The sequence below is a fragment of the Haliotis cracherodii genome, unplaced genomic scaffold (assembly GCF_022045235.1).
Source record: "Haliotis cracherodii isolate W230 unplaced genomic scaffold, xgHalCrac1.p SCAF_16, whole genome shotgun sequence".
In the NCBI taxonomy this organism is placed as follows: domain Eukaryota; kingdom Metazoa; phylum Mollusca; class Gastropoda; order Lepetellida; family Haliotidae; genus Haliotis; species Haliotis cracherodii.
In genome coordinates, this window is record NW_027266271.1 from 25,449,558 (window position 1) to 25,474,182 (window position 24,625).

The 24,625-nt window shown below is 41.0% G+C and overlaps 1 protein-coding gene across 1 annotated transcript; it reads right to left on the minus strand.

Moving 5' to 3' along the window:
* Positions 1-949: 949 nt before the first annotated feature.
* Positions 950-22,876, minus strand: LOC139463999 (activin receptor type-2B-like). Its single transcript, XM_071245490.1, has 5 exons — positions 22,627-22,876; positions 18,886-19,934; positions 16,976-17,114; positions 10,488-10,615; positions 950-9,797 (listed from the first exon to the last, which is right to left on the minus strand). The coding sequence occupies exons 1-5, from the start codon at positions 22,673-22,675 to the stop codon at positions 9,597-9,599; spliced, it is 1,566 nt and encodes a 521-aa protein (XP_071101591.1). The 5' UTR covers positions 22,676-22,876; the 3' UTR covers positions 950-9,596.
* Between the last annotated feature and the right edge of the window lie 1,749 nt (positions 22,877-24,625).

The window sequence follows — 24,625 nt, forward strand, 5'->3', positions numbered from 1 at the left end:
GACTCCCTACGGCGTCGTGTGTACAAGGCGTGATGTATAGGGTACACGATATTGAAACCACACTATACACACAACACACACACACACACACACACACACACACATACCAGATTTGTGTCTGAACCGATGAATACTGCGATCTGTGATTGACAGGTGGACAATAACCATACTATCTCCATGTTGTTTATCACATTCATGTCGGCTTCAGATATGTGCTACAGGTTGGGTTATCAGGCTAGTACACAGTTCGGTTTAGGGTGATAATACATTATACTGCCTGCCTTATCGTTTACACTGTAGAACTTTGTGACCTCAGCTATCAACCAACAAAATGTTGCACGATTTGTCGATGGGAAGAAAATGTTGATATTTATTAATACATATATTTTAATTGTCTTCACAGCCATTTGTCTTCAAGGCAAATAAAGTCAACATAGCAGTGGGTGAGTGAGTGAGTATGGTTTTACACCGCTTTTAGCAATATTCCAGCAATATCACGGAGGGGGACACCAGAAATGGGGTTCACACATTGTACCCATGTCAGGAATCAAACCTGGCGTGACGATCCAACCCTTTAACCACTAGGCTACCCGACCGTCCCCAACAAAGCATAATTAATACTTTGGAAGATACCTATAATCACATGTCACCAAAATTAAATACTGTAAAACTGACGATTTAAACTGTGCCACTCATCAATATTCCAGCTTGCTATAGTAGTGGCCTGTAAATAATTGAGTCTGGACCAGACAATCCAGTGACTGATATTGTCGACAACAATCCAAGCCATCTGGGTGTGATGACATGCAATCAACCACATGACGAGCCTGACCCTCACCTCTTACAACCTGCATAGGTTGCTGTGGACCTATTCTAAACTGGAATCCCAACAGGAGAAAAACAAAAAAATGCATATCTATACATATTGATGTTTATTAACAAACACTGTAGTTTATTGATGACAATCTAAAGATAAATACCTGTACGTACATATAAGCATTCAAGAAACCCGTTCATCAACTCGATCAGCCCATTTTATACATGCGTATTCATTAAACATCCACAGTCGGAAAATTCACAGTGAATTTCTATAGCAAGGAGCTTAATGATTTGAAGCGGTCCCAATTCACTGTTGTTCTTAAAGTCTGAACATACTGGAGGTCAAAGTTCAGTCAAGGTCACAACAACCTTAACATAGAGTATGACAAACTGTCAAGGTCAGACATCAAAAGTCAAAGTGAATTGAGATCGAGCAATTCAGAGTAATGTTACTCTTTGAAGTTTAGGACAAAAACACAGACATCTCAGGCAATGATCCTGTCCACGTTTGTGTATATAAAAATAGAAATCTCCTCTACTGTGGACAAGATCATTGACTGCCAGTGTTGCTGGTGTTGGGAGCAGGGACTCCCATGAAGGGGCACCCTGAAGGTGGCTTGTTAACAGCAGGGCATTATCAATGTATATATCCGTCTAAAGGAGCTGTTATCATCGTTATTCCACGTTAAATCGCACCGGGACAGTAGAATCCAATGTTCATGAAAAGAAGAGATGTTGAGAAGAAACACAACCAGCTGTAACTACAATGTCAAGGAAATGGACCAGAGCTGGAATTCCAACATAGGACTGTTCACATTGATAATAATTTAAACAAAATCTTTATTGTAAATTCATAATAATGTTTTAATGTCAATAATACCCGGATTTCTTTTTCAAAGTAAAATATGTTGTGGGCCAATGCCAACACTAAACATACTGTCCTCTCCTACAGTGATCAGGTTACAGTGGGAGACACATGACTTCAAATGAGAGAAATATTTGACCTGATTCCGATGACTAATTGCATGCCATTTTATAACATCAAACAGCAAATAACAAGTACTGCAGTAACCATGGTAACATGCTTATCAGAGTCTACAGTAAGTTAACCATTTACTTTCTCATTAGTTCCCAAACAAGTACTTGTAACAATGTTCTAAATATTCAAATTTGGGACATGACAAACTATATAACATGGCAAAGAATTGCTGCACAGACAGATCAAAGAAACAATTAAATTGAAAATTTCAAAATGAAACAAATAATTGGACGAAATGTGAAGTACCAGTTTTCTGTTGATGCTGCCAGTTTTTGTATCATTAAGGGCTTGCTCTCTCTCACTAACTTTAACATAGGATCACTCTGGCCAAATCAACTGGGGCCAACCAGGAGGACAAACACCTATGTACAAATAGCCTCACACAGAATAACAAGAGACATGTACCATTGCATACAGTTTCCCTGTTTCATACTGTGTAGAAGGTCAACACAATGAAAATAAGGTCAATATCTAAGTTCGTTCCTGATTTCCTGGTTTAGAGTTTTAAAGAAAATGCACTTGTCAAGACAAATAATGATGCCACTATCCACAGCCCTTCTGAAGCCATACGAAGGGCAATAAACATAGCCCAGCCAGGTAATGTATAACATTGTTACTCAAAGACTAGATAAGCACATCCATTGTTGTAGAAGACGAAACACTTACATCATACAATGATATCAAATAGCAATTTTGATTTCCATCAAAACGATTTCATAACAAGTTTGTTTAAAACGAGTGTTCTATCTTGCCTCCTTACACTCTAGTCTAGATTGACAAATGTCTAAGAAAGCCCATATTTCCTGTCATCCCTCCACAGGTCCCTTCAAGAATAATCTGGGAATTGAGTAATATTTGTTTCATCAAGTATCAACAATATAAAAAAAAGAAAAAAGTATCAACAATATTAGGAGGGTCTCTGCTAGCTGAGTCAATTCAATGCCACAAACAAAATACTGTATTCCAAATTATACCATTCCATACATATTTTCCTTGATACTAGTATGTAATGGATTCAGCTGAACAAATAGTACCGTAAATCCCAAACAAAGCCTCTGACTCATATCTGATAACACAAACTCCAAATAAATATATAATTTGTATTTATAAAAGTCATTGATTTAGTACTTCGAAGTTATATCAGAAACGAAAACATGCAGTGTTGTTCAAAGCTACAACCCACAAGACAATGTACAAGATGACAAGATGTCAATCATTATTGACTGATTGTTTGGAATCATGGCTAGTCATAAAATAATCTTGGGCATTTGGTAGTCTTGTGGAAAAAAAATAACATTATAGGAATGAAAAGAAAGAACTAACAACTCGTCATTTACATTCCAAAGTAGCATGATGAATACTTTTCAATGAGAACACACTGAGGCCGAGAAGCCGGGGTATAATCTGTCATAGAATATTCATGTTGGAACTCTTAATACTTGATAAAACAAATATGACATGTTTGTATGTGGTAAGATAGCCAGGAACAGCCAGTTCACATGCATAATAATATATTAGAAAATGAGGTAGAAGAACCATGGAGGTCATACGTCAGACATTTTGTTGCTACTCCATTTAATTTCCTATCATGATTTAAGGTGCAATGCAACCATTATGACAGCGGCATACTCAATACAATATATCATTCAGATATACATGCACTTTTGTTCTGTTTTCACTTTACACCTGCATTGATATATCTCAACCCTTTAAACAGCCATTTACAAAAGCTGCTTAATTGTGAAAAATGATATCTCGGAAAGGGTTAAACATACTTCAGCGAGGGACCTTTTTATGTCATGTGACTTGGCATGGGACACAGTGAAACCGCTGGATCGGGAAGAGAACACAGTATTCACACTTTAAAGATCATAATTTAAATCTAAAATCTGAATAAACATGTTCCTGAGTTTAAATTGTACCTTGTGTTGAACCCGAGGAAACTGGCTTAAATAGCCTCAAACACAGCAAACATGAAGGCACCTTTGGAGGAAGTAGTAAGAGACAGAGCCCAGTCTGCCACCATCTTCTCTCTACCTTGATATGTCATCAAGCAGTTGTAAACTGTTAAGCCATACAGAGACATCCTGACAGGGGACACCTGGAGCGTACACACACCTGGAGGAGGTTCTGCAGCCTAATCTTACTGAATTGTTTTTCAGAATATTAATTTAAATATTAAAGTTTTTCTAAAAATCTCCCAAGCACGGTGCCATCTCTGTAGCTCAATTGGACATGAAGACAAGATTGTGGGGAAGAGAATTTATGGATGTCAACTTCGGAGTATATGCTAACTCCTTCATCAGGTCATGTCACCTGATGAAGGAGTAAATGATCACACTGAAATGTTGTGTTCCTCATAATAAAGACGTTGACATCAATAAATTCTCTTCCTTATGTGCACCACTTGTAAATGCCTTTCAAAGATTTGAAGCTTGTAAGGTTCTGTCATGTATTCTTGGAAACACAAATACTGTAAAAACATTGTGCATTTAGATGCATAGGAGGTAGGGATGGGGTTATGTCAAGGTTGCAAAGATAACTTCAAATGGAGACGTATCACTACATTGTTGATTGCGTTGGAAGTTTGTCATAGATATATGACGTACTAGATGGGAGTAGTGTAAGAGCCATGGCTTTCACTCCTGTAGTTTCAATCGACAGAGAAGGGAGGAGTGAAGGAGTATGGTTTTAAGCTGCTTTTAACAATATTCCAGCAATATCATGGCAGGGGACACAGACATGGGCTTCACACAAATTACCCATGTGGGGAATCGAACAGTCTTCGGGGTGACTAGTGAACGCTTTAACCATTAGGGCAGATGTTAACAAGTTTAAGGAGCCAGAAATCAATTTTCAGGGACTTTAAGCGAGTTTACATGGATCATCAAATCAGCCAAAATCAGAATGCGCAGCAAATTGCATTTCAAGGTAGCAGAGTAATGAATTAAAAGGAAGTTTTCACTATGGCTGCAATAACAGCCATATTGGAAATATAATTAGAACCTCGAACAAATTTAGGCTTGTTTTAGTTCATCTGGCCACTGCTTTCTGAGAAGATGTCTACAGACAGAAGACAAGCAGGCCAGCACAATTGTTCACTTGACCTTCTAAAATGAGAAGAAAAGTGTCACAACTGCACAATTGGAAGCATAAAAGTGCCTTCATGTTTGCAAGTTGAAGACTATCATGAACGACAAAGTGCAATACATTTCTCACAAATACAATGCCTGATATCCTATTTGTGCACTAGTTACATCAAACAAGGACGACATGCAGACCATCAGTAATCCTACCTGTATATACACTAACTCACACAAAGTAGACACACAAATACACACATCGCACCGTGTAATCCCTAGAAACAGGTTTCATGTACTTTAACAAGCCAACACAATACCAGATTGGCCTTAAAATGAGTACAAATAAATAGTTTCATTAAAACTGATTTTGATATGGCTTATAAAAGCAATGTATGCCATGAGTGCTAAAAATAAAATAATAATTTTAAAGTTTGTCAGGCACATATTACAGTTTTAGGAATTGACTAGTATTAGTCGAAAAAGAATGCATGTGCCAAGTTACCAGTATTTTCCTACAACAAATCTCTAAAATTTTAACAAAAAATATGTAAGGACCAAAACAGTAAACAAGGACTAAAACATTGAAAGTACTCCCAAATAGATGGATAAAAGATGTTCTAAAAGAAAGAATGGAAACATATTGTGAAGGTGTCGCTCAAACAGGTAATAATGTCGTGCAATGAGCACTGGACAATTAATGATCTGTAGAACCACATCAAGTGCCTGGGCAACAGTTAGAGTTACACAGAGAAGTACATGTCCGCATCTCTTGAAATCACTTGACAGGATAAATGAAAATCATCTGTTGAGGGACATGTATTTCGCATCTCAGATACTATACATTCTGTCATTCTCCTCTGCCCTTGATAAGAACAAAGCCAAAAAACTGTTCGTCATTCCCCCAAACAAGTGACTCCTACCAGCCTGTATATGATATGCACAAGATGCATAAATTTTCGTACTCAAAATTAATATCATTAAGATTTTTGTAGTAACAATTTCGACAACAATCTTTAACTTCATTTTGAAACAGATATAAAAGTAAAGAATACCCAGTTAATATGAGGTGTCCCTTATACAAACAATGTACATGATCCGACTCTTGGCATATGTACAAAGTGATTAATATCAAGAAAACTGGGTCTATTGAAACAAAAACGTATCTTAGTCAATCCTGTTCCATGGCGAGTAACATTTTTTCTTAGTGCGAGTGAGTTTAGTTTAACGTCGCTTTTAACAGTATTCCAGTTATATCATGGCGTGTCAGCTTAATGTGGGAGGAAAGCCCGAAGTGATGCAGGTCTCAGACGTTTATCACTTCAGTGAAACCCACGAGCACGGGTATGGTGCTGACAAACCTAGAAACATAATCACGGTGAACCAGGATTCGAACCCACAGTCATAGGTTTCTGGTGACCCCAAGGGATGCAACTCTGCACAGCAAATCATGGTGCCTTAGATGACTGGGCCACCCGTTTCCCCCCCATATTTTCTTAGAACAGCCTTTGAAGAGACTCTGGACCTTACGGAATACAGTCATCAAAATAGTGATGTCTTTCATGCTTCTTGAAAACTTGAATTACATGGTTTGTATGCAAAACAACACTGGTAAGTGGATACGAACAGCGACACAGGCTGAGAGATGACCTGAAGCATCTAGTCCCACTAACAATTAGTCATGAATGAAAATGCATATAATTCAATGTTTGTTTTAATCTTTGCTAAACCTGATTGGATGTTTTTCATCTTCAGAAAACACTGCTATAGAACAAGACAACAGTGTACAACATACCCAGATTGATAGACACCGACATATCCATACACAGAATCAAGAGGAATTCTAGCACTCAAAATGTAAATCCTAACTTTCACAATTCTTTTCAGGATCAGTTTAACTGAAAAGCATTCTCAAAACACATCATGATTTCATACTGTGATGTCAGGAAATGAAGTTATTACTATACAAGTGACCATTTCAAAATATTCTCAAAATTGACCAAAAATGTTAAATTCTGAACAATTACTTCATACAACTATTTCAGAAACACACAGTAACTTGAAAATCAAGATGTGCATTCTGCATGTGCTTTTCAGGCCCACAAAGAAAGAGACAATTATTCCAATAATACAAACACACAAAATATGGAAACAAACTTTAAAATTTCATGTTGTTTTTTTGTCTCCCATTAAAAACATAACACTTTTGATAAAATTCAGTTTCAATAACAGAATACAGACATTAATCAAATGCAATATTAATATCTGCATAGAAGGGTTATATCTATAACCCTGCTAGCATCTGTAGGTTAATTACATCATTAAAAACAGTATCTTATTAAAACAATAAAAATAGTTAATAATAAAAAAGTATACTGAACTTAGGTGTTTCTTACATGCCCCCCAAAAGCTGACAAACATTTTGTTTATTTGTACTACAACAATAATTACGGTATCAATACTTCCTCCATACAGAGTCTCCATGTCTACACACATTTCATGAAGATATGTACAAGATTTACAAAAAGAATGTAAGAGGCCTTCTCAAAAGTCATATCGAATAACCAAAACAGGGCAAGAACTAGCAAGAACTTCACAAAAATCTTGTTCGAGTCACTTTATGAAATATCAACAATTGCTTCAAATTACATTTCTTTGACTAAATGTCAGAAACAACTTTTGAGATGGTCCCTCTTCAGTATGACAGTTCTTTCAAGTGTATCATCCAAGGTACTGCCATTTTATTTTGCACACTCAAAAGACTATAAAAGGACATAAAATGAATAAAACCAACAGATTAAAAAAATCCTAATGTGACAACCAATTCCACACAACCATTCAGGCATATAAAGGTAACCCTAAGAGCTGACGGAAGGAAGAGCTGAATTTGTCTTGATTAATATTTCATTGTATAGATTTCATCATACATTTCTTAAAATGTACACATGTAAGGTTATGAGTGTATAGGAGAACTCAAGCTATAGACAGTTCATATTAAAATAATTACTCCTGAAACAAAGTGTAGACTCAGCATTCTGAAGGTTAAAGATGCACATAATTCTACTTTGTACACACAATTACCACAGAATACAACAATCAAGGAAATTCCCTGATGGCATTAGGAGCACTTGACCTTACTCCATTAGAAACTGCAGGTAATATCTCAACCGAGCCTTGATCATACTGCTACTGTCTTTGGTAAGAATATATACAACTCAAAAGAACTTAAAGAACACACAAATGTCTCATATGATCACAGTTGATCATGATGCCATGACATACTAGCAATAGTCACGTGACAGAATCGGGTGTTCTTTAACTTCTTTTGAGCAACATAAATGCCCAGGCGGAATCAATTCAGAAATACCAGGTTAATGTCTGTAAAAAATGATTCCAAGTGTTCTAGAAACAGTTCGGTCTGTGCTAGCAACCTTTTCTCTACTAACCCAAAACTTGTCATTTAGTGATTTTTCACTTAGATAGGACTATGATTTGTTCAGCTTACGAGACCAGAATATATATATTGTTTCGAACTAGTGGCTTAAGGTGCCGATACGTTCCTTATATGTCATTCATCATGAGTACTGACTGCAGTTCCTTATGGATTAAGATCAGCGATTGCCTCAAAAAGGGCTCCCAAATAGCAGCACTATATATTTGTCCAGTCTGTCAACAGCAGTATCCAATGGTAACAGCACTCAACTACAGCATCACTGGAGTATGGCACTTGAACAATCAACCCAGTATTAACCCCTGCCCGGTTGATGTCTATCAAGGTACATTCTAGCTGGCCACAGCAGCAGCAGTCCCACATGGAAGGGGTTAACACTGTCCTCATGTCTCTTCGTTACAGCTGTAAGCACATCAATGTTGATCATATGTCCTCAACTACATCATTACTGATCAGCAAGGTAGGATCAAGTGGGAGTTTCAACAACACTTGTCATTAAGGTGATTTCCAAAGTGTTTCCAAAACGTCTGTAGGGAAATTGACTCACAATGACAAGGTTTTTTTATGTGTAAAGTACATCACAAATTGTATTTGAGACATTTTGATAGCAAGGAAATACTTGTGACATTAATCAGTTTGCATCTTTCAGTGACGAGACTTTAGTTGGAAGATTTGCTGGAGGTTCACATCCCAACTTTGACACAGACAAAATTGATGAACTTGTAGCTTGCTGTCTCTCACTTGATTATGTCAAAGTATTGACATGATTCTTTTAATGTAAAGATTTCGTTACGTTTGGATTCACTACTTTTCAAAAATTGACCATCACTCTTGATGAAAAGGAAATCTTCACGTAGTCCTTCAACCTAATGAAGTCATGACAAGTCCTGGCCTCAGCTCTTCCCTGGAGACTGGCTGCAGACAATGTTACAGTAAAAATCATGATCCAGCGATTAAATGGATCATTGCGCACCATGTCGCGGCCAACAACCCAAAGTGAAGATCACAGTCCGATTTAATCCACACACAGCACTAAACCTGCCAGCCGGAACTGTATCAAGTTGACCGTGGATTAAATTCTTTTACTGGATTACCCACAATCCAATGGACTTACACCCAGTCACTTCCTGTCTGGTCTGTCACCAGTTCGCCTCCGTCCAAGGCGCTTGTTTTGGCACACCCGTATCATCATAGATGCTCCCAATAGTTAGATGCTTGAGTCTTTGGCAGGCATGTCTTCCTCGGTGCCGATGATGGCCACAGAAGGAACGAGGTGATTTGTAGAGGTAGAAATGTTCACAGTACGCGCCAAGACGGCAATACGTTCCTCCACGCCTGCTGCCGATAACCGAGCCTCAGCATCGTGATCCCAGCACTCTTCTATTGTACAGATTAGCTGAGCAACGCCCTGCAGAGACAAATATGAACCATCTCTAACAGTCATACACAAACAGATATTATTTGGCAACATAATATTTAAAGAGGGGATACATGGAAATGATTAAAAATGAGCTGCAGCTGTGAGTGAGTGAGTTTGGTTTTACGCCGCTTTTAGCAATATTCCAGCAATATCACGGCGGGGGGACACCAGAAATGGGCTTCACACTTTGTACCCATGTCGGGATTCGAACCCGGGTCTTCGGCGTGACGAGCGAACGCTTAAACCACTAGGCTACCCGACCGCCCCCCCCGCAGCTGTGAAGCAGGAGGTGCAACATCATAGCCCAACTATCTCGACACCAAATGTTAACAGTTTTGTTAACTTGTTTGTTGTTTAAAGCCACTCAGTAATATTCCAACAACAAGACGGCGATCTGTAAATAATCAAGTCTGGACCAGACAATCCAGAAACTGACATCAGGAGCATTGATCCACGCAACTGGTTTACAATGACATGAATCAACCAAGTCAGCCACCAGATCCCGTTAGTCGCAACTGGTTTACAATGACATGAATCAACCAAGTCAGCAACCAGATCCTGTCAGTCGCCTCTTACGACAAGCATGGGCTGCTGAAGACCAATTCTAAACAGGAACTTTGGCGTGCTGAGCAGCACTTTACCACTTGTCTAACATCTATTCCTTATAATGTCACTTACTGGATGTGTGTGCCAGATGTCCTTGATGATGGGTCGCACTTTTCTTAAGACGACAAGGTCCTGCATTTCCTCTAAGCTTGGATGAGGACCTATCTCCTCCTCATATGGCAGCTGGTACTCCTCAGCATCTGCAAGCAAGTGAGTGAGTGAGTGAATGAATGAGTGACAGTAGTGTATTTGTTTGTTGTTTAATGCCGCATTCAGCAATATTCCCATACTTAGCGTGTCTTAAAAATAAACAAAGCCAATTCAGTTATATCATGACGTTCTAGCATATTGTGCAAGGAAAGCCTGAAGTGATGAAGATCTTGAATCTGGGATTTCAACCCATGACCATTGGATAATAACAGGGGTTAGGGACACAGAGAGATGTGGCGGTGTAGACCATCCGTGATCCCTACATGTATCGCAGTCCTGACATCAGCTGTGTCAGGGGGCTGAGGGACACAGTGAGATGTGGCGGTGTAGACCATCCGTGATCCCTACATGTATCACAGGGCTGACATCAGCTGTGTCAGGGGGCTGAGGGACAAAGTGAGATGTGGCGGTGTAGACCATCCGTGATCCCTACATGTATCACAGACCTGACATCAGCTGTGTCAGGGGGCTTAGGGACACAGTGAGATGTGGCAGTGTAGACCATCCGTGATCCCTACATGTATCCCAGGCCTGACATCAGCTGTATCAGGGGGGCTGAGGGACACAGAGATGTGGCGGTGTAGACCATCCGTGATCCCTACATGTATCGCCGGCCTGACATCAGCTGTGTCAGGGGGCTGAGGGACACAGTGAGATGTGGCAGTGTAGACCATCCGTGATCCCTACATGTATCACAGACCTGACATCAGCTGTGTCAGGGGGCTGAGGGACACAGTGAGATGTGGCAGTGTAGACCATCCGTGATCCCTACATGTATCACAGACCTGACATCAGCTGTGTCAGGGGACTGAGGGACACAGTGAGATGTGGTGGTGTAGACCATCCGTGATCCCTACATGTATCGCAGGACTGACATCAGCTGTGTCAGGGGGCTGAGGGACACAGTGACATGTGGCGGTGTAGACCATCCGTGATCCCTACATGTATCACAGGACTGACATCAGCTGTGTCAGGGGGCTGAGGGACACAGTGACATGTGGCGGTGTAGACCATCTGTGATCCCTACATGTATCGCAGGACTGACATCAGCTGTGTCAGGGGGCTGAGGGACACAGTGACATGTGGCGGTGTAGACCATCCGTGATCCCTACATGTATCACAGGACTGACATCAGCTGTGTCAGGGGGCTGAGGGACACAGTGAGATGTGGCAGTGTAGACCATCCGTGATCCCTACATGTATCACAGACCTGACATCAGCTGTGTCAGGGGGCTGAGGGACACAGTGAGATGTGGCAGTGTAGACCATCCGTGATCCCTACATGTATCACAGGCCTGACATCAGCTGTGTCAGGGGGCTGAGGGACACAGTGAGATGTGGCGGTGTAGACCATCCGTGATCCCTACATGTATCACAGACCTGACATCAGCTGTGTCAGGGGGCTGAGGGACACAGTGAGATGTGGCGGTGTAGACCATCCATCATCCCCTACATGTATCACAGGCCTGACATCAGCTGTGTCAGGGGGCTGAGGGACACAGTGAGATGTGGCGGTGTAGACCATCCGTGATCCCTACATGTATCACAGGCCTGACATCAGCTGTGTCAGGGGGCTGAGGGACACAGTGAGATGTGGCGGTGTAGACCATCCATCATCCCCTACATGTATCACAGGACTGACATCAGCTGTGTCAGGGGGCTGAGGGACACAGTGAGATGTGGCGGTGTAGACCATCTGTGATCCCTACATGTATCACAGGCCTGATATCAGCTGTGTCAGGGGGCTGAGGGACACAGTGACATGTGGCGGTGTAGACCATCCGTGATCCCTACATGTATCACAGGACTGACATCAGCTGTGTCAGGGGGCTGAGGGACACAGTGAGATGTGGCAGTGTAGACCATCCGTGATCCCTACATGTATCACAGGCCTGACATCAGCTGTGTCAGGGGGCTGAGGGACACAGTGAGATGTGGTGGTGTAGACCATCCGTGATCCCTACATGAATCACAGGCCTGACATCAGCTGTGTCAGGGGGCTGAGGGACACAGTGAGATGTGGCGGTGTAGACCATCCATCATCCCTACATGTATCACAGGCCTGACATCAGCTGTGTCAGGGGGCTGAGGGACACAGAGAGATGTGGCGGTGTAGACCATCCATCATCCCCTACATGTATCACAGACCTGACATCAGCTGTGTCAGGGGGCTGAGGGACACAGTGACATGTGGCGGTGTAGACCATCCGTGATCCCTACATGTATCACAGACCTGACATCAGCTGTGTCAGGGGGCTGAGGGACACAGTGAGATGTGGCAGTGTAGACCATCCGTGATCCCTACATGTATCACAGGCCTGACATCAGCTGTGTCAGGGGGCTGAGGGACACAGAGAGATGTGGCGGTGTAGACCATCCATCATCCCCTACATGTATCACAGGCCTGACATCAGCTGTGTCAGGGGGCTGAGGGACACAGTGAGATGAGGTGGTGTAGACCATCTGTGATCCCCTACATATATCACAGGCCTGACATCAGCTGTGTCAGGGGGCTGAGGGACACAGTGAGATGTGGCAGTGTAGACCATCCATGATCCCTACATGTATCACAGGCCTGACATCAGCTGTGTCAGGGGGCTGAGGGACACAGTGAGATGTGGCAGTGTAGACCATCCGTGATCCCTACATGTATCACAGACCTGACATCAGCTGTGTCAGGGGGCTGAGGGACAAAGTGAGATGTGGCGATGTAGACCATCCGTGATCCCTACATGTATCACAGACCTGACATCAGCTGTGTCAGGGGGCTGAGGGACACAGTGAGATGAGGTGGTGTAGACCATCTGTGATCCCCTACATATATCACAGGCCTGACATCAGCTGTGTCAGGGGGCTGAGGGACACAGTGAGATGTGGCAGTGTAGACCATCCATGATCCCTACATGTATCGCAGTCCTGATATCAGCTGTGTCAGGGGGCTGAGGGACAAAGTGAGATGTGGCGGTGTAGACCATCCGTGATCCCTACATGTATCACAGACCTGACATCAGCTGTGTCAGGGGGCTGAGGGACAAAGTGAGATGTGGCGATGTAGACCATCCGTGATCCCTACATGTATCACAGACCTGACATCAGCTGTGTGAGGGGGCTGAGGGACAAAGTGAGATGTGGCGGTGTAGACCATCCGTGATCCCTACATGTATCACAGGACTGACATCAGCTGTGTCAGGGGGCTGAGGGACACAGTGAGATGTGGCGGTGTAGACCATCCGTGATCCCAACATGTATCACAGACCTGACATCAGCTGTGTCAGGGGGCTGAGGGACACAGTGAGATGTGGCGGTGTAGACCATCCATCATCCCCTACATGTATCACAGACCTGACATCAGCTGTGTCAGGGGGCTGAGGGACACAGAGAGATGTGGCGATGTAGACCATCCATCATCCCCTACATGTATCACAGGCCTGACATCAGCTGTGTCAGGGGGCTGAGGGACAAAGTGAGATGTGGCGGTGTAGACCATCCGTGATCCCCTACATGGCCTGACATCAGCTGTGTCAGGGGGCTGAGGGACACAGAGAGATGTGGTGGTGTAGACCATCCGTGATCCCTACATGTATCACAGGCCTGACATCAGCTGTGTCAGGGGGCTGAGTGCAGGTGTCCTGAAGCAGGCCAACTCAGCCATTTGCTATGTCTCACATGTACAGGATCTGTCAATCACCGATTCCCACTACCGTTTTTATGCCACTCTTAGCAATATTCGGCATACTGACCTGTGCTATCCCCTCACCCTGGTCTCCTACAGGACTATCCTGCAAAACAACCACACGAAGCATGATCCCCCACAAACTCTGGATTTATTCTATCCCAGAACCTCGCCTTCCCAAGAGGTCATAGGTCATGTCCGTGAGTCAGCAAACTGACAATCCTCTGTCTCTCAGCACCCAAGCTCTGTAGTCCAAACTACATGACTTGTGTGTTGTTTAACACCAAACTCAGCAATATTCCAGCTGTATGGCGGACGCCTGTAAGTAATTGAGACCACCCGTGTCTGAAATAACTGCCTGCCAGACCAACTTTTCTGTCGGGCTGCATGAAATTTTCCTCCACCTGCACGACTATTATGAATTCATTTTTATTATGACTCCTAGATTCTCAAGTAATTGTTTGCATAATTTCAACTGAATCAAAACATGATTTATCTCTCAGTTTTCAATATTTATATTGTCTGAATGCGGGCTGGTAACTTTGAAGATGGGCAGACAACACTTATGGGTCACCTGCCCAACTGTCTTGTTGGGTTCAATATTTCCAACACTGGTCTACAACAGTGATCAACCTTGTCAGTGTACCTGGCCACCTGATCCATTTAGCTGCCTGTTAAGGTAACTCTGTGAAACCATGGCAATTAAAACCCATCTTTATCGACATATTTTAACACTAATGATGAAAAGACCCGAATTCCAAACATGAAACATAGTGTCAGATTAGAGAGCTGGGTAATTGACAAAAACATCCACAAACTATCCACTTGCTCCCCACCCCTATATCTCGGATACCAGGTCCTTCATTTTCAGAGCCAATGGATTACTGCACTGACCCATCAATGAATCTGGAGCTCTGATCAAATCGCACTTTTTAATCCAAAATACTACCACTGTTATTACAATGACTCTAGAAGCCCTTTCAAGTTCTTCAACACAAAGTGAAAAGAGGCTACTAGTTCTAATCATGATAATTAGGGCCATAGGGAGAAGAGCATGGCATTGATCTTCCTATTCTGTGGGGATAGAAATCTGCACTAGCTCCAGTCAGTTCAATTGCTTAATGCCTCACTCAGCATTGATATTATGAGTGAGTAGAGCTTAACATTGCTTTGAACAGTACTCCTGTTATATCACAATGTGACAGCTTTACGTGGGATTCAAAACCACAATCATAGGTTCCTGGCGTGCTCAAGGGACACAACTCTGCACAATAAATAGCAGCACCTGCCCCCTTCATATTATGAACAATGCCCCATGCCACCTGGGTTGATGACACATACAATAAGCTACGTCACACAGTTGGACCACTCAATCCATGTAATCGCCAACATGCATAGATTACTAGGGATCTATCCATGGGGGTCGAAGTCAGGTTGTCGAATGTTATCCTGGAGACTACTTAGTGTTATAAACACAAAAATAAATCGAAGTCAAGTCTTATAAATAAATAAGTTAACATTAATAACTTCCTTCACAGCTTACTGACTCACTAATACAAAAAACTGTAGACAACACTACGACATCAGCGACGTCTTTCAGGACCATAATGCACCACTAGCCCCACCCTCTTGATTATCTGTCCGTCAGATAACTGTCATCTGCTAGATGGCACAGCGCCATTTTGTTTATGGGAGGAAAGAATGAAAAAAATGCTGTGTTAGCCAAACTATACCAAATTATTTATTAGACTTTTTTGACTAATTTAGGGATATTAGATGAAGTAAGAAAGTGTTTGAGACATCTTAACTCCCGATTCAATTTTGGATTACCTGATTCCTGTAGAAACCTAGTTTATGGAATCCTACTATTGATTTTTTATTGTATGTTGTTTAATGCCGCACTCAGCAATATTCCAGCAATATGACAGCAGTCTGTAAATAATTGAGCCTGCACCAGACAATCCAGTGATTGACATCATGAGCATTGATCCACGCAATGACATGCATCAACCAAGTCAGCGAGTCTGACCACTCGATCCCATTAGTCGCTTCTTACGACAAGCAAGATCTTCACGGGTATCCTTCTTTTGAATGAATAAATGGCTATTTCCATGGCTATGTCTTTACTTTAGGGAATATTTTAAGTTCATTCCCACCACTGGCATGTTGCAACAGTAATCCTATGTCAAGAGTGAGTGAGTGAGTTTGGTTTTACGCAGCTTTTAGCAATATTCCAGCAATATCATGGCAATATATCTGAGAAATCTTTGTTGAACAAAATATCGGCGATATTCATATAAGAATATTGTTTTAACGAAGTCTGCTTGTCTGTTACCATCAGGATTTATTTTTAGTGCAAGGTAATAACATTTTGCTTTGCGCAAGCTTGAAAATATACACGTAGCAACTTTGTCTCAAAATATTAATAAAAAAGAGAAAATTGTAACCCCTGGTAACTGAACTTTTGGTTAATGATGTGTAGATCTAACTAAGTTACTTCAGAGAAGAATTGAATATGATGTTAACAGAATAAAAAGCAGGTAACTGTCATATGTTTTTTCCATTAGTTTAATGTTGGGACTGACAAAAATTAGAGGAGCCTGGTAATTGTTAGAGTTCCAGTCCAGCAGGACTGGCAGTTTCAAAAGCCAGCAGGAACACTGGAGCAGACACCTACCTCCTAGTACATTGCACCTTGCCATGAGCTCCCAGAGAACAAGGCCACATGCGTACATGTCAATCCTGAGAAATGCGTCCCTGTTAAAACAAATGGCTCCCTCGAGGATCTCAGGGGCCATGTAACGCCTGGTGCCCACCTGCAAACATATAGGTCAACTTTTAACAAAAGCATCCAATTCAAAACATTATTTGTTATTTAATGCCGCACGCAGTCAGCAATATTCCAGCTATATGCCAACAGTCTGTAAATAAGAGTATGGTCCAAACAATCCATCATAAGCATCGTTCTATGGAAGTCTGCAGATCTGACCACCTGATCCTGTTAGTCGCCTCCAATGACAAGCATGGGTTGAAAACCAGTTCTAACCCAGATCTTCATGGGTCTTCAAAACAGGGCTCGGTTCAAAGAACTTGATTTAACTTGCATCAGGTAGATGTTGACATGAAAAGCTAGTTGCACCAGACAAAAGCAGGATGCACTGTAGTCCCAAACATTTATCAAGTAAGGATAGTCAGGCAAAACTTTGAATTTTGTCTACTTGCACTTGGTGCATGTACATAAATAAATATTAGGTCGCATTTTTCGAAAGTAGGATGCACTGGTGCATGTTTAATAGAGATGAATCCAGCCCTGTAAACTGTTGTAAGAATAGGTGACATGCCTGATGTGATAAAAGAAACACATATTGGTAACAAGGGTAACATGTCAACCATAACATACATTTCTCCTGACCAGCAAGCACCTGCCAAAGACGGTGGTTTAAGGAGTTGATATCAATAATCATTATCAGTCCTCATTAAGGAGGAGAGGTTGATAAAGAAAACAACTGGCATTTATCTAGGATAATAATCTATGTGTCTATAAACATTATAAAAGGCATACTAGGAAAAACAATATTTGTGATCCAAAATTGGTTTGTATACCCTGACATGCGGCATAACATATATCATATATTGCCATATGTGCCAGTCAATACTAAACACTGATTGGCTGGGGAAGTATGACAAACAATAATAAAGAATAGTTTCATTTTTGTGGAGTAAATCTAAAATGTAAACACCAGAGAAACCTTATAAAATTGACAATCCATAACAAAATTCAATTTGATTTTTAATTTTTGCCATTGTGAGTGAGTGAGTGAGTGAGTGAGGGTGGGTGAGTGTTTGGTTGGGTGAGTGTTTGGTTGGGTGGGTGGGTGGGTGGGTGAGTGAGTGAGTGAGTGAGTGAGTGAGTGAGTGAGTGAGTGAGTGAGTGAGTGAGTGAGTGAGTGAGTGAGTGAGTGAGTGAGTGAGTGGTTTAACATCTCTTTGAACAGTACTCCAGTGTTATATCATGGTGTGTCAGCTTAATGTGGGAGGAAAGTGCAAAGTGATGCAGGTCTCAGACATAATCTGAGCGAACTGGGATTCAAATCCACAATCACAGAATGCACAGTGAATTGTGTCGCTTGGTTTCTGGCATGTCCAAGGGATGCAACAGTACTCAGTGAATTGCAGCGCCTCAGAAAACTGGGCCACCTGTGCCCTCTGAGTTGGTTGCTTTGTTTAACACCACATTCAGCAATATCCAGGTACATGATGGCGGTCTGTAAATAATCAAGTCTGGGCCAGACAATCCAGTGATTGACAACATCATGAGCATTGATCCACACAATTGGGATCGATGACCAACCGATCCCGTTAGTCGCCTTTTACAACAAGCATAGTCACCTTTTACGGTAAGCATGGGTTGCTGAAGACCTTTTTTACTCTGGATCTTCACGGGTCTCCCCTGAGTAATAAGCCGAGCAGGCATATTGTGAAATATTGACCATAGGGCTACTATTGTTCTAAAAGAATTATGTAATATGTGGCTAACAACAGAACTAAAACCCTACAACAACATTCTCCCAAACCCTTCACACTCACCAGACCATGGGTTTCTCCGGGATTTTTGCCTGGCTCGAACTTAAGAGCAAGACCAAAGTCAGCAATACAAGCAGTCAAATCATTTTTCAACAAAACATTTTTGCTCTTGAAATCCCGATGAGCAATGGCTGGTTTGGCATCACTTCCCTTGCTGGCCGGGATTTCATCATGGAGGTAAGCCAGGCCCCTGGCCATTCCTTCAGCAATCTTGCACAAATCACTCCATGTTAAGACGCGGCCCTTCAGGCAATCACACAAGGAACCTTTTTCATGGAACTCTGTGATAAGCCATAGCTCAATGTTTAAATTATCTCCCCTTTTTTCGGCTGCCATGAAGTGCAGCACATTCTCATGGTTCATCTGCGGCAGGTTGTAGATCTCTTGTTCGGTCATCCACGAGTGCTTGTCTTGTAGTGGGAAGATTTTCACAGCTACGTTTTCGTTATGTAGCTGCGCCTTCCACACAGAGCCAAACCGTCCACGCGCCCTGAGCTCTATCAGCTGAAGGGGGCACAAGGCTATTTCTGATGGCGTTGCCGAAATTGGATCAACTGTTGGCAGTTGCTGATGGTACATGTAGATGTTGCGTTGATGTCGCCGCCACATCCAGAAGACAACCACAACGATGAAGCAAACCCCAATGATTGGTACAATCGAATACATTATTGTTCGTAATAACTGCTCGTCTCCCGTTTTTCTAACAATGCCAGGCTCACTGGTAGTCGTGATGGGAAGTTGCTCAATTGGATTAGCCTCAATCTCACTGTTGCACATGTCCCCGTCACAACAACAAAAGTCTACATGCTTCACGGTGTGTGTTCGAACACATTTGGAAAGTCCTGTACAACTCTTGTCATTAAGCCAACAGCCTTTCATTACCAGCTGAATCTCACTGGACGTGTTTATCCATGAGGCGTAGCAGAAGGAGGCCTTGGTGACTCCTTTGGGATCTTGGCAGACCTCCACAGTCGGGCAGTCATCACTGGTGCATTTATGGTTGTACTTGGCACACTTCCGACCCGTTGTCTCCGTCTCACTGTCCACTGCACCTGCAACATAACACCCAGAATTACAGGAGGATTACGTAACTCAACTTGAAATGGCCACAAAATCTGTCTCCGTCTCACATGTAGATAAATGATATCTTCCTTTGTTTAAGGCCTTGTTATGGGGGGATGGTTGTGGAGTGGAGGAAGAGGTGGGTTGCTGAAAAGCATGGTTGTACTATATTTGCAAACTAATAATCATTTTTATGGATATCTTTAGACTATCCTTAATTCACAAAGCCCAAATACCCAGGTACATTTCTCCTCATCTCGGCTCAAATGAACCGCTGCTCTCATACTCCCAGGTATTAAATTAGATACCTCATGCCCAACTTAATGTTCCTTTAAAAAAAATAATAAATAAATAAAAAAAAAAGAAGGACAATTAGGAGAACTTTGGTGAATTTATTTCTGCTACACTTCTATGATGTTATTGCCTCCATATGTTCGAACATTTGGAACATGACAGGCAGAGGTTGTCCCCTTATGTGCAGTTAGAAAATACAACACATCAAAACCCATTTTTTAATTCAAAGGTTCATTCTTCTCTAAACCGTAAAGCTATTTCAGCACCATCAATATACTCCCTTCATGTTTCCACTGAAAACATCAGCCATTACCTTATACTTAACATGATACAGCTTGTATACCACTGGGGAAGCATGCATCTTACCCATTACATCATACTTTACATGATACAGCTTGTATACCACTGGGGAAGCATGCATCTTACCCATTACATCATACTTTATATGACACAGCTTATATACACTGGGGAAACATGCACCTTACCCATTACATCATACTTTATATGACACAGCTTATATACACTGGGGAAACATGCATCTTACCCATTACATCATACTTTATATGACACAGCTTATATACACTGGGGAAACATGCATCTTACCCATTACATCATACTTTATATGACACAGCTTATATACACTGGGGAAACATGCATCTTACCCATTACATCATACTTTATATGACACAGCTTATATACACTGGGGAAACATGCATCTTACCCATTACATCATACTTTATATGACACAGCTTATATACACTGGGGAAACATGCATCCAATGAAATGGTACTTTCATGTATGTTGGCAGTGGATAGTTATGGTTTTTCTTATTTCATGATTAAGAAACAGATATACACAAAAATATGCTCCCTGTATATTTAGGTATTAATTGTGTAAGCATTTTCCCAAACTAATTGTATAACACTTCAATATTGTGATTGAACATATCTTATATTTTAGGTGATCTGAAAAGTAGTTGGTTGTATTGCACATTTTTCCATGTAACTTGTTTAATAGCTAAGAAGTGTTCTTTCACAAATCTGGGACAAACTAGTGTTAAGAAATATGTGAACAGGACAAAGGGGTCATTGTTTGACAACCATTGTGTATGTTTATGTTATTAGGCCAAAGTGGGTGTTACAAAACAAATAATTTCAACTTGAAATACAGGTTAATGATCATAATAATTCCAGAATTTGGCAGAATTAACAAAGTTCTATAAGTTTTTCTTTATCTATTGTGTCAGGATTTCACTCTCTCATCGACCATGGTTTATTTTTATTTTATCTTTTTTCTTCAACTGTGTATGATAACATACAAGATTTACACAACATTTGGCCTTATTATAAAATGCAACAATGGAGCCATAAAGATGGTTTGATCAAATTGTCCCATTTACACAGAACAGCTGCTGTTATTAACATGATTAAGTCTATATCAAACAGGGTATGTGCAAATAATGCTTAATTTATCATTGAGGCAGCCCCTAATCATGCTAATGTATCAGTGTCCTTACATTACACAATGTTTTGATGGTCATTGCAAAGTTTGATCAACTTAACTCAAGAGAGAATTTCAGGACAAACTATGAAGTTACTTATGTTAAAATTGAACATGGATACCAATTGCAATTATATTCTTGAAATATCTCTTGAATGAAAACATGCTGATTTTTACTGTTATTTTAGAATAATTCTTGAAGCAATGTTTTTTCACACACATTCTACCATGATCAAAACTTCAAAAACACAATTCAGTTATGCTTTATCATTCACTAATACACTACTTTTTTCTGAGGTCTACTGACATGTTCTTTGAAAAGAAAGAGGAAAACAATAACATGCTTACAAATTTCAATTTTAGCATTGTTTAGAAAATCCCGGGTGCTAAACCTAACAAATCAAACAAACAAACGGCTAATAAACATATCATTAAACAAATAAACGATGGTGACAAAATTTCTCTATTAGTATTACATATTGTTGGTTAGGACTGTAGAACCTGCTTTGTCAACAAGAACAATGTGGCCATTCATCGGAAGATAAAACGATACATATTTCAGCGCTTTCATCTTTTGTAATAATTTGTGCAACAATGTTTCTATACATCTACAATACATTACGTTATACCACAGTTATTGGAATGACAATGACGTTAACCGATGCGATATGTACACATAGAGGCTATATCACATCGCAGCATGTTATTGACAAATGACAACAGAAAAAAGCGTCAGAAATGGATGGGCTGTGTGAAACAAGGCTAAGGCCATTAAATGGCGACAGCGCTCATGCTTTAAGTGTTAATGAATCCAATGTCTTACGTACATACAGGCGATAACATTTTCGGAAATTAATACTAGTTAATTTCTTCACTAGGAGTACTTACAAATTTGTTGAGAAACTGCAAACGCGATTATCATGACCCCAAACTTCATTTTGACCTGTAGGAAGATAGCCCGTCAATTGACGAGCTCAACAATCGAATCTACACTTTGAGGCTAATGGCAGCTGCTTCTTTCGGGTTTAACAACGTCCAATACGTCATCGTCAACAATGCACGTTCACAAACACTTGCACGATAGTTGAATGACATAGAAACAGGGAGCTCAAAACACTATTGGTGATTCAACATGGCCGACTCCAATAATCACCTATACAGAAGCCCGGATGTAAAAACCAAGCCATGCATATTTTGTAAAGGACAATCTGATTGGCCTGAAACCCGTTCATATTGACTTTGTACAATCAGGCCATATTACAATTATGCATTTAATCACTGTTTTGTCCTCGTGGATCAAGTATATTGTGAAGGTGAATCTTTTTCTAGATATGTCTTTGTAATGTAAGACACTGCTTTGCGGCGTTCCAAGGATGGGAAATACGTGTATATAATGACCAATGAAAGATGACCTTTGAGCGAGTTCAGAGGTCGGTGCCTATTGTCAAGTTATTCCTTCATGGTAAAACCGCTTGTTAGTAACCCCCCAAAAATAAAAACGAATGAAAGAAAGAGACAAATTCTTCTATTCTGTTCAATTCTTCACTTTAAATGAAACAACATACTTCCAAATAATTTGGAAATTTGATTTGATTTCTACGATGTCAATCGTACTTGGCTCTGAAATGTAAAAAAACCCGAATAATTTGACGTTTACTTGTTTGATATGAATTTAATCCTTTACATGCGTTTTCTCTTTTTTTTAATTTACTCGGTGAATTTTGGCGCTTCGTATTGACACGTTTATAAGATATTTATAATATGCTTATCAATATTTTATGTTAATATAAATCTGTGGTTTAATGGCCCCCCTGTACGTTAAAGTTTGTTGTTAACGACGCACCCGGTAATATTCAAGCTATATGACCACGGTCTGTAAATAATGGAACCTGGACCTAATAATCCAGTGATATCATGAACATCGATCTATGCATTTGAGACACGATGACATGGGTCAAAAACGTCAGCGAGCCTGATAACCCGATCCAAACATATGTTGCTAAAGACCAATTCGAACCCGGCTCTTCACGGGGTCTTCGTTACAGAGCTAGGATGGAACGTTTATGTGACCTTATAGTGGCATAGACAATGTTGATATGCTTCAAGCCCGATTCATCTTTATGTATGAGATAAGACAGTATATATCCTTGGAGCAATGCCTAAGTAGATATTGATAACGAGCGTATTACGTATAGGTCGAGCTTTGATTCCGTACCTTGTAATAAATACCACACTCGATCCTCACTCTCAAGTATCCAAGCACTTCAACACCTATTTAAAGAGTATGTATTAAGGTGCAGATGTACCGACTCTCTATTTATAACAGAGCCTGGAGGGTATTAAAAAATGAGCCAATCGGAGAAGAAGTGTGGTGTAAACCCCACAGCTCACATTTGCAGACCTTTCTGCATGCTAGGCTCGAACTATCGTGACATATAGAACAATGAAACGAGGAACGGGTAAGGGGCTATGGTAACACACCTAGCTCCCAGCCTACAGGTTTGTATTTGTCCACAGTAATATCATAACAGAGTTAAATTATGGGCCTAAATAATTATTTGGGTCCGTGGTTAAATATGCTGATAGATTTTAATCAGAATATCCGTCTGAGACTTCATATATCCAGACATATAAATGTTCAACATAATAAATCTCGAGTTACTGGTCGTTCATGTCCAGCCTCTATGCTTTGATATGAATATGTATGTATAATACTGGAGACAAGTGGTTCAATGAGCGAGTCCATTCCTTGAATATATTCCGTGAAGATCCGGGGTAGAATAGGTCTTCAGCAACCCATGCTTGCCGTAAAAGGCGACTATGCTTGTCGTAAGGGGCGACTAACGGGATCGGGTGGTCAGACTCGTAGTCTGTCTTACAGACCCTG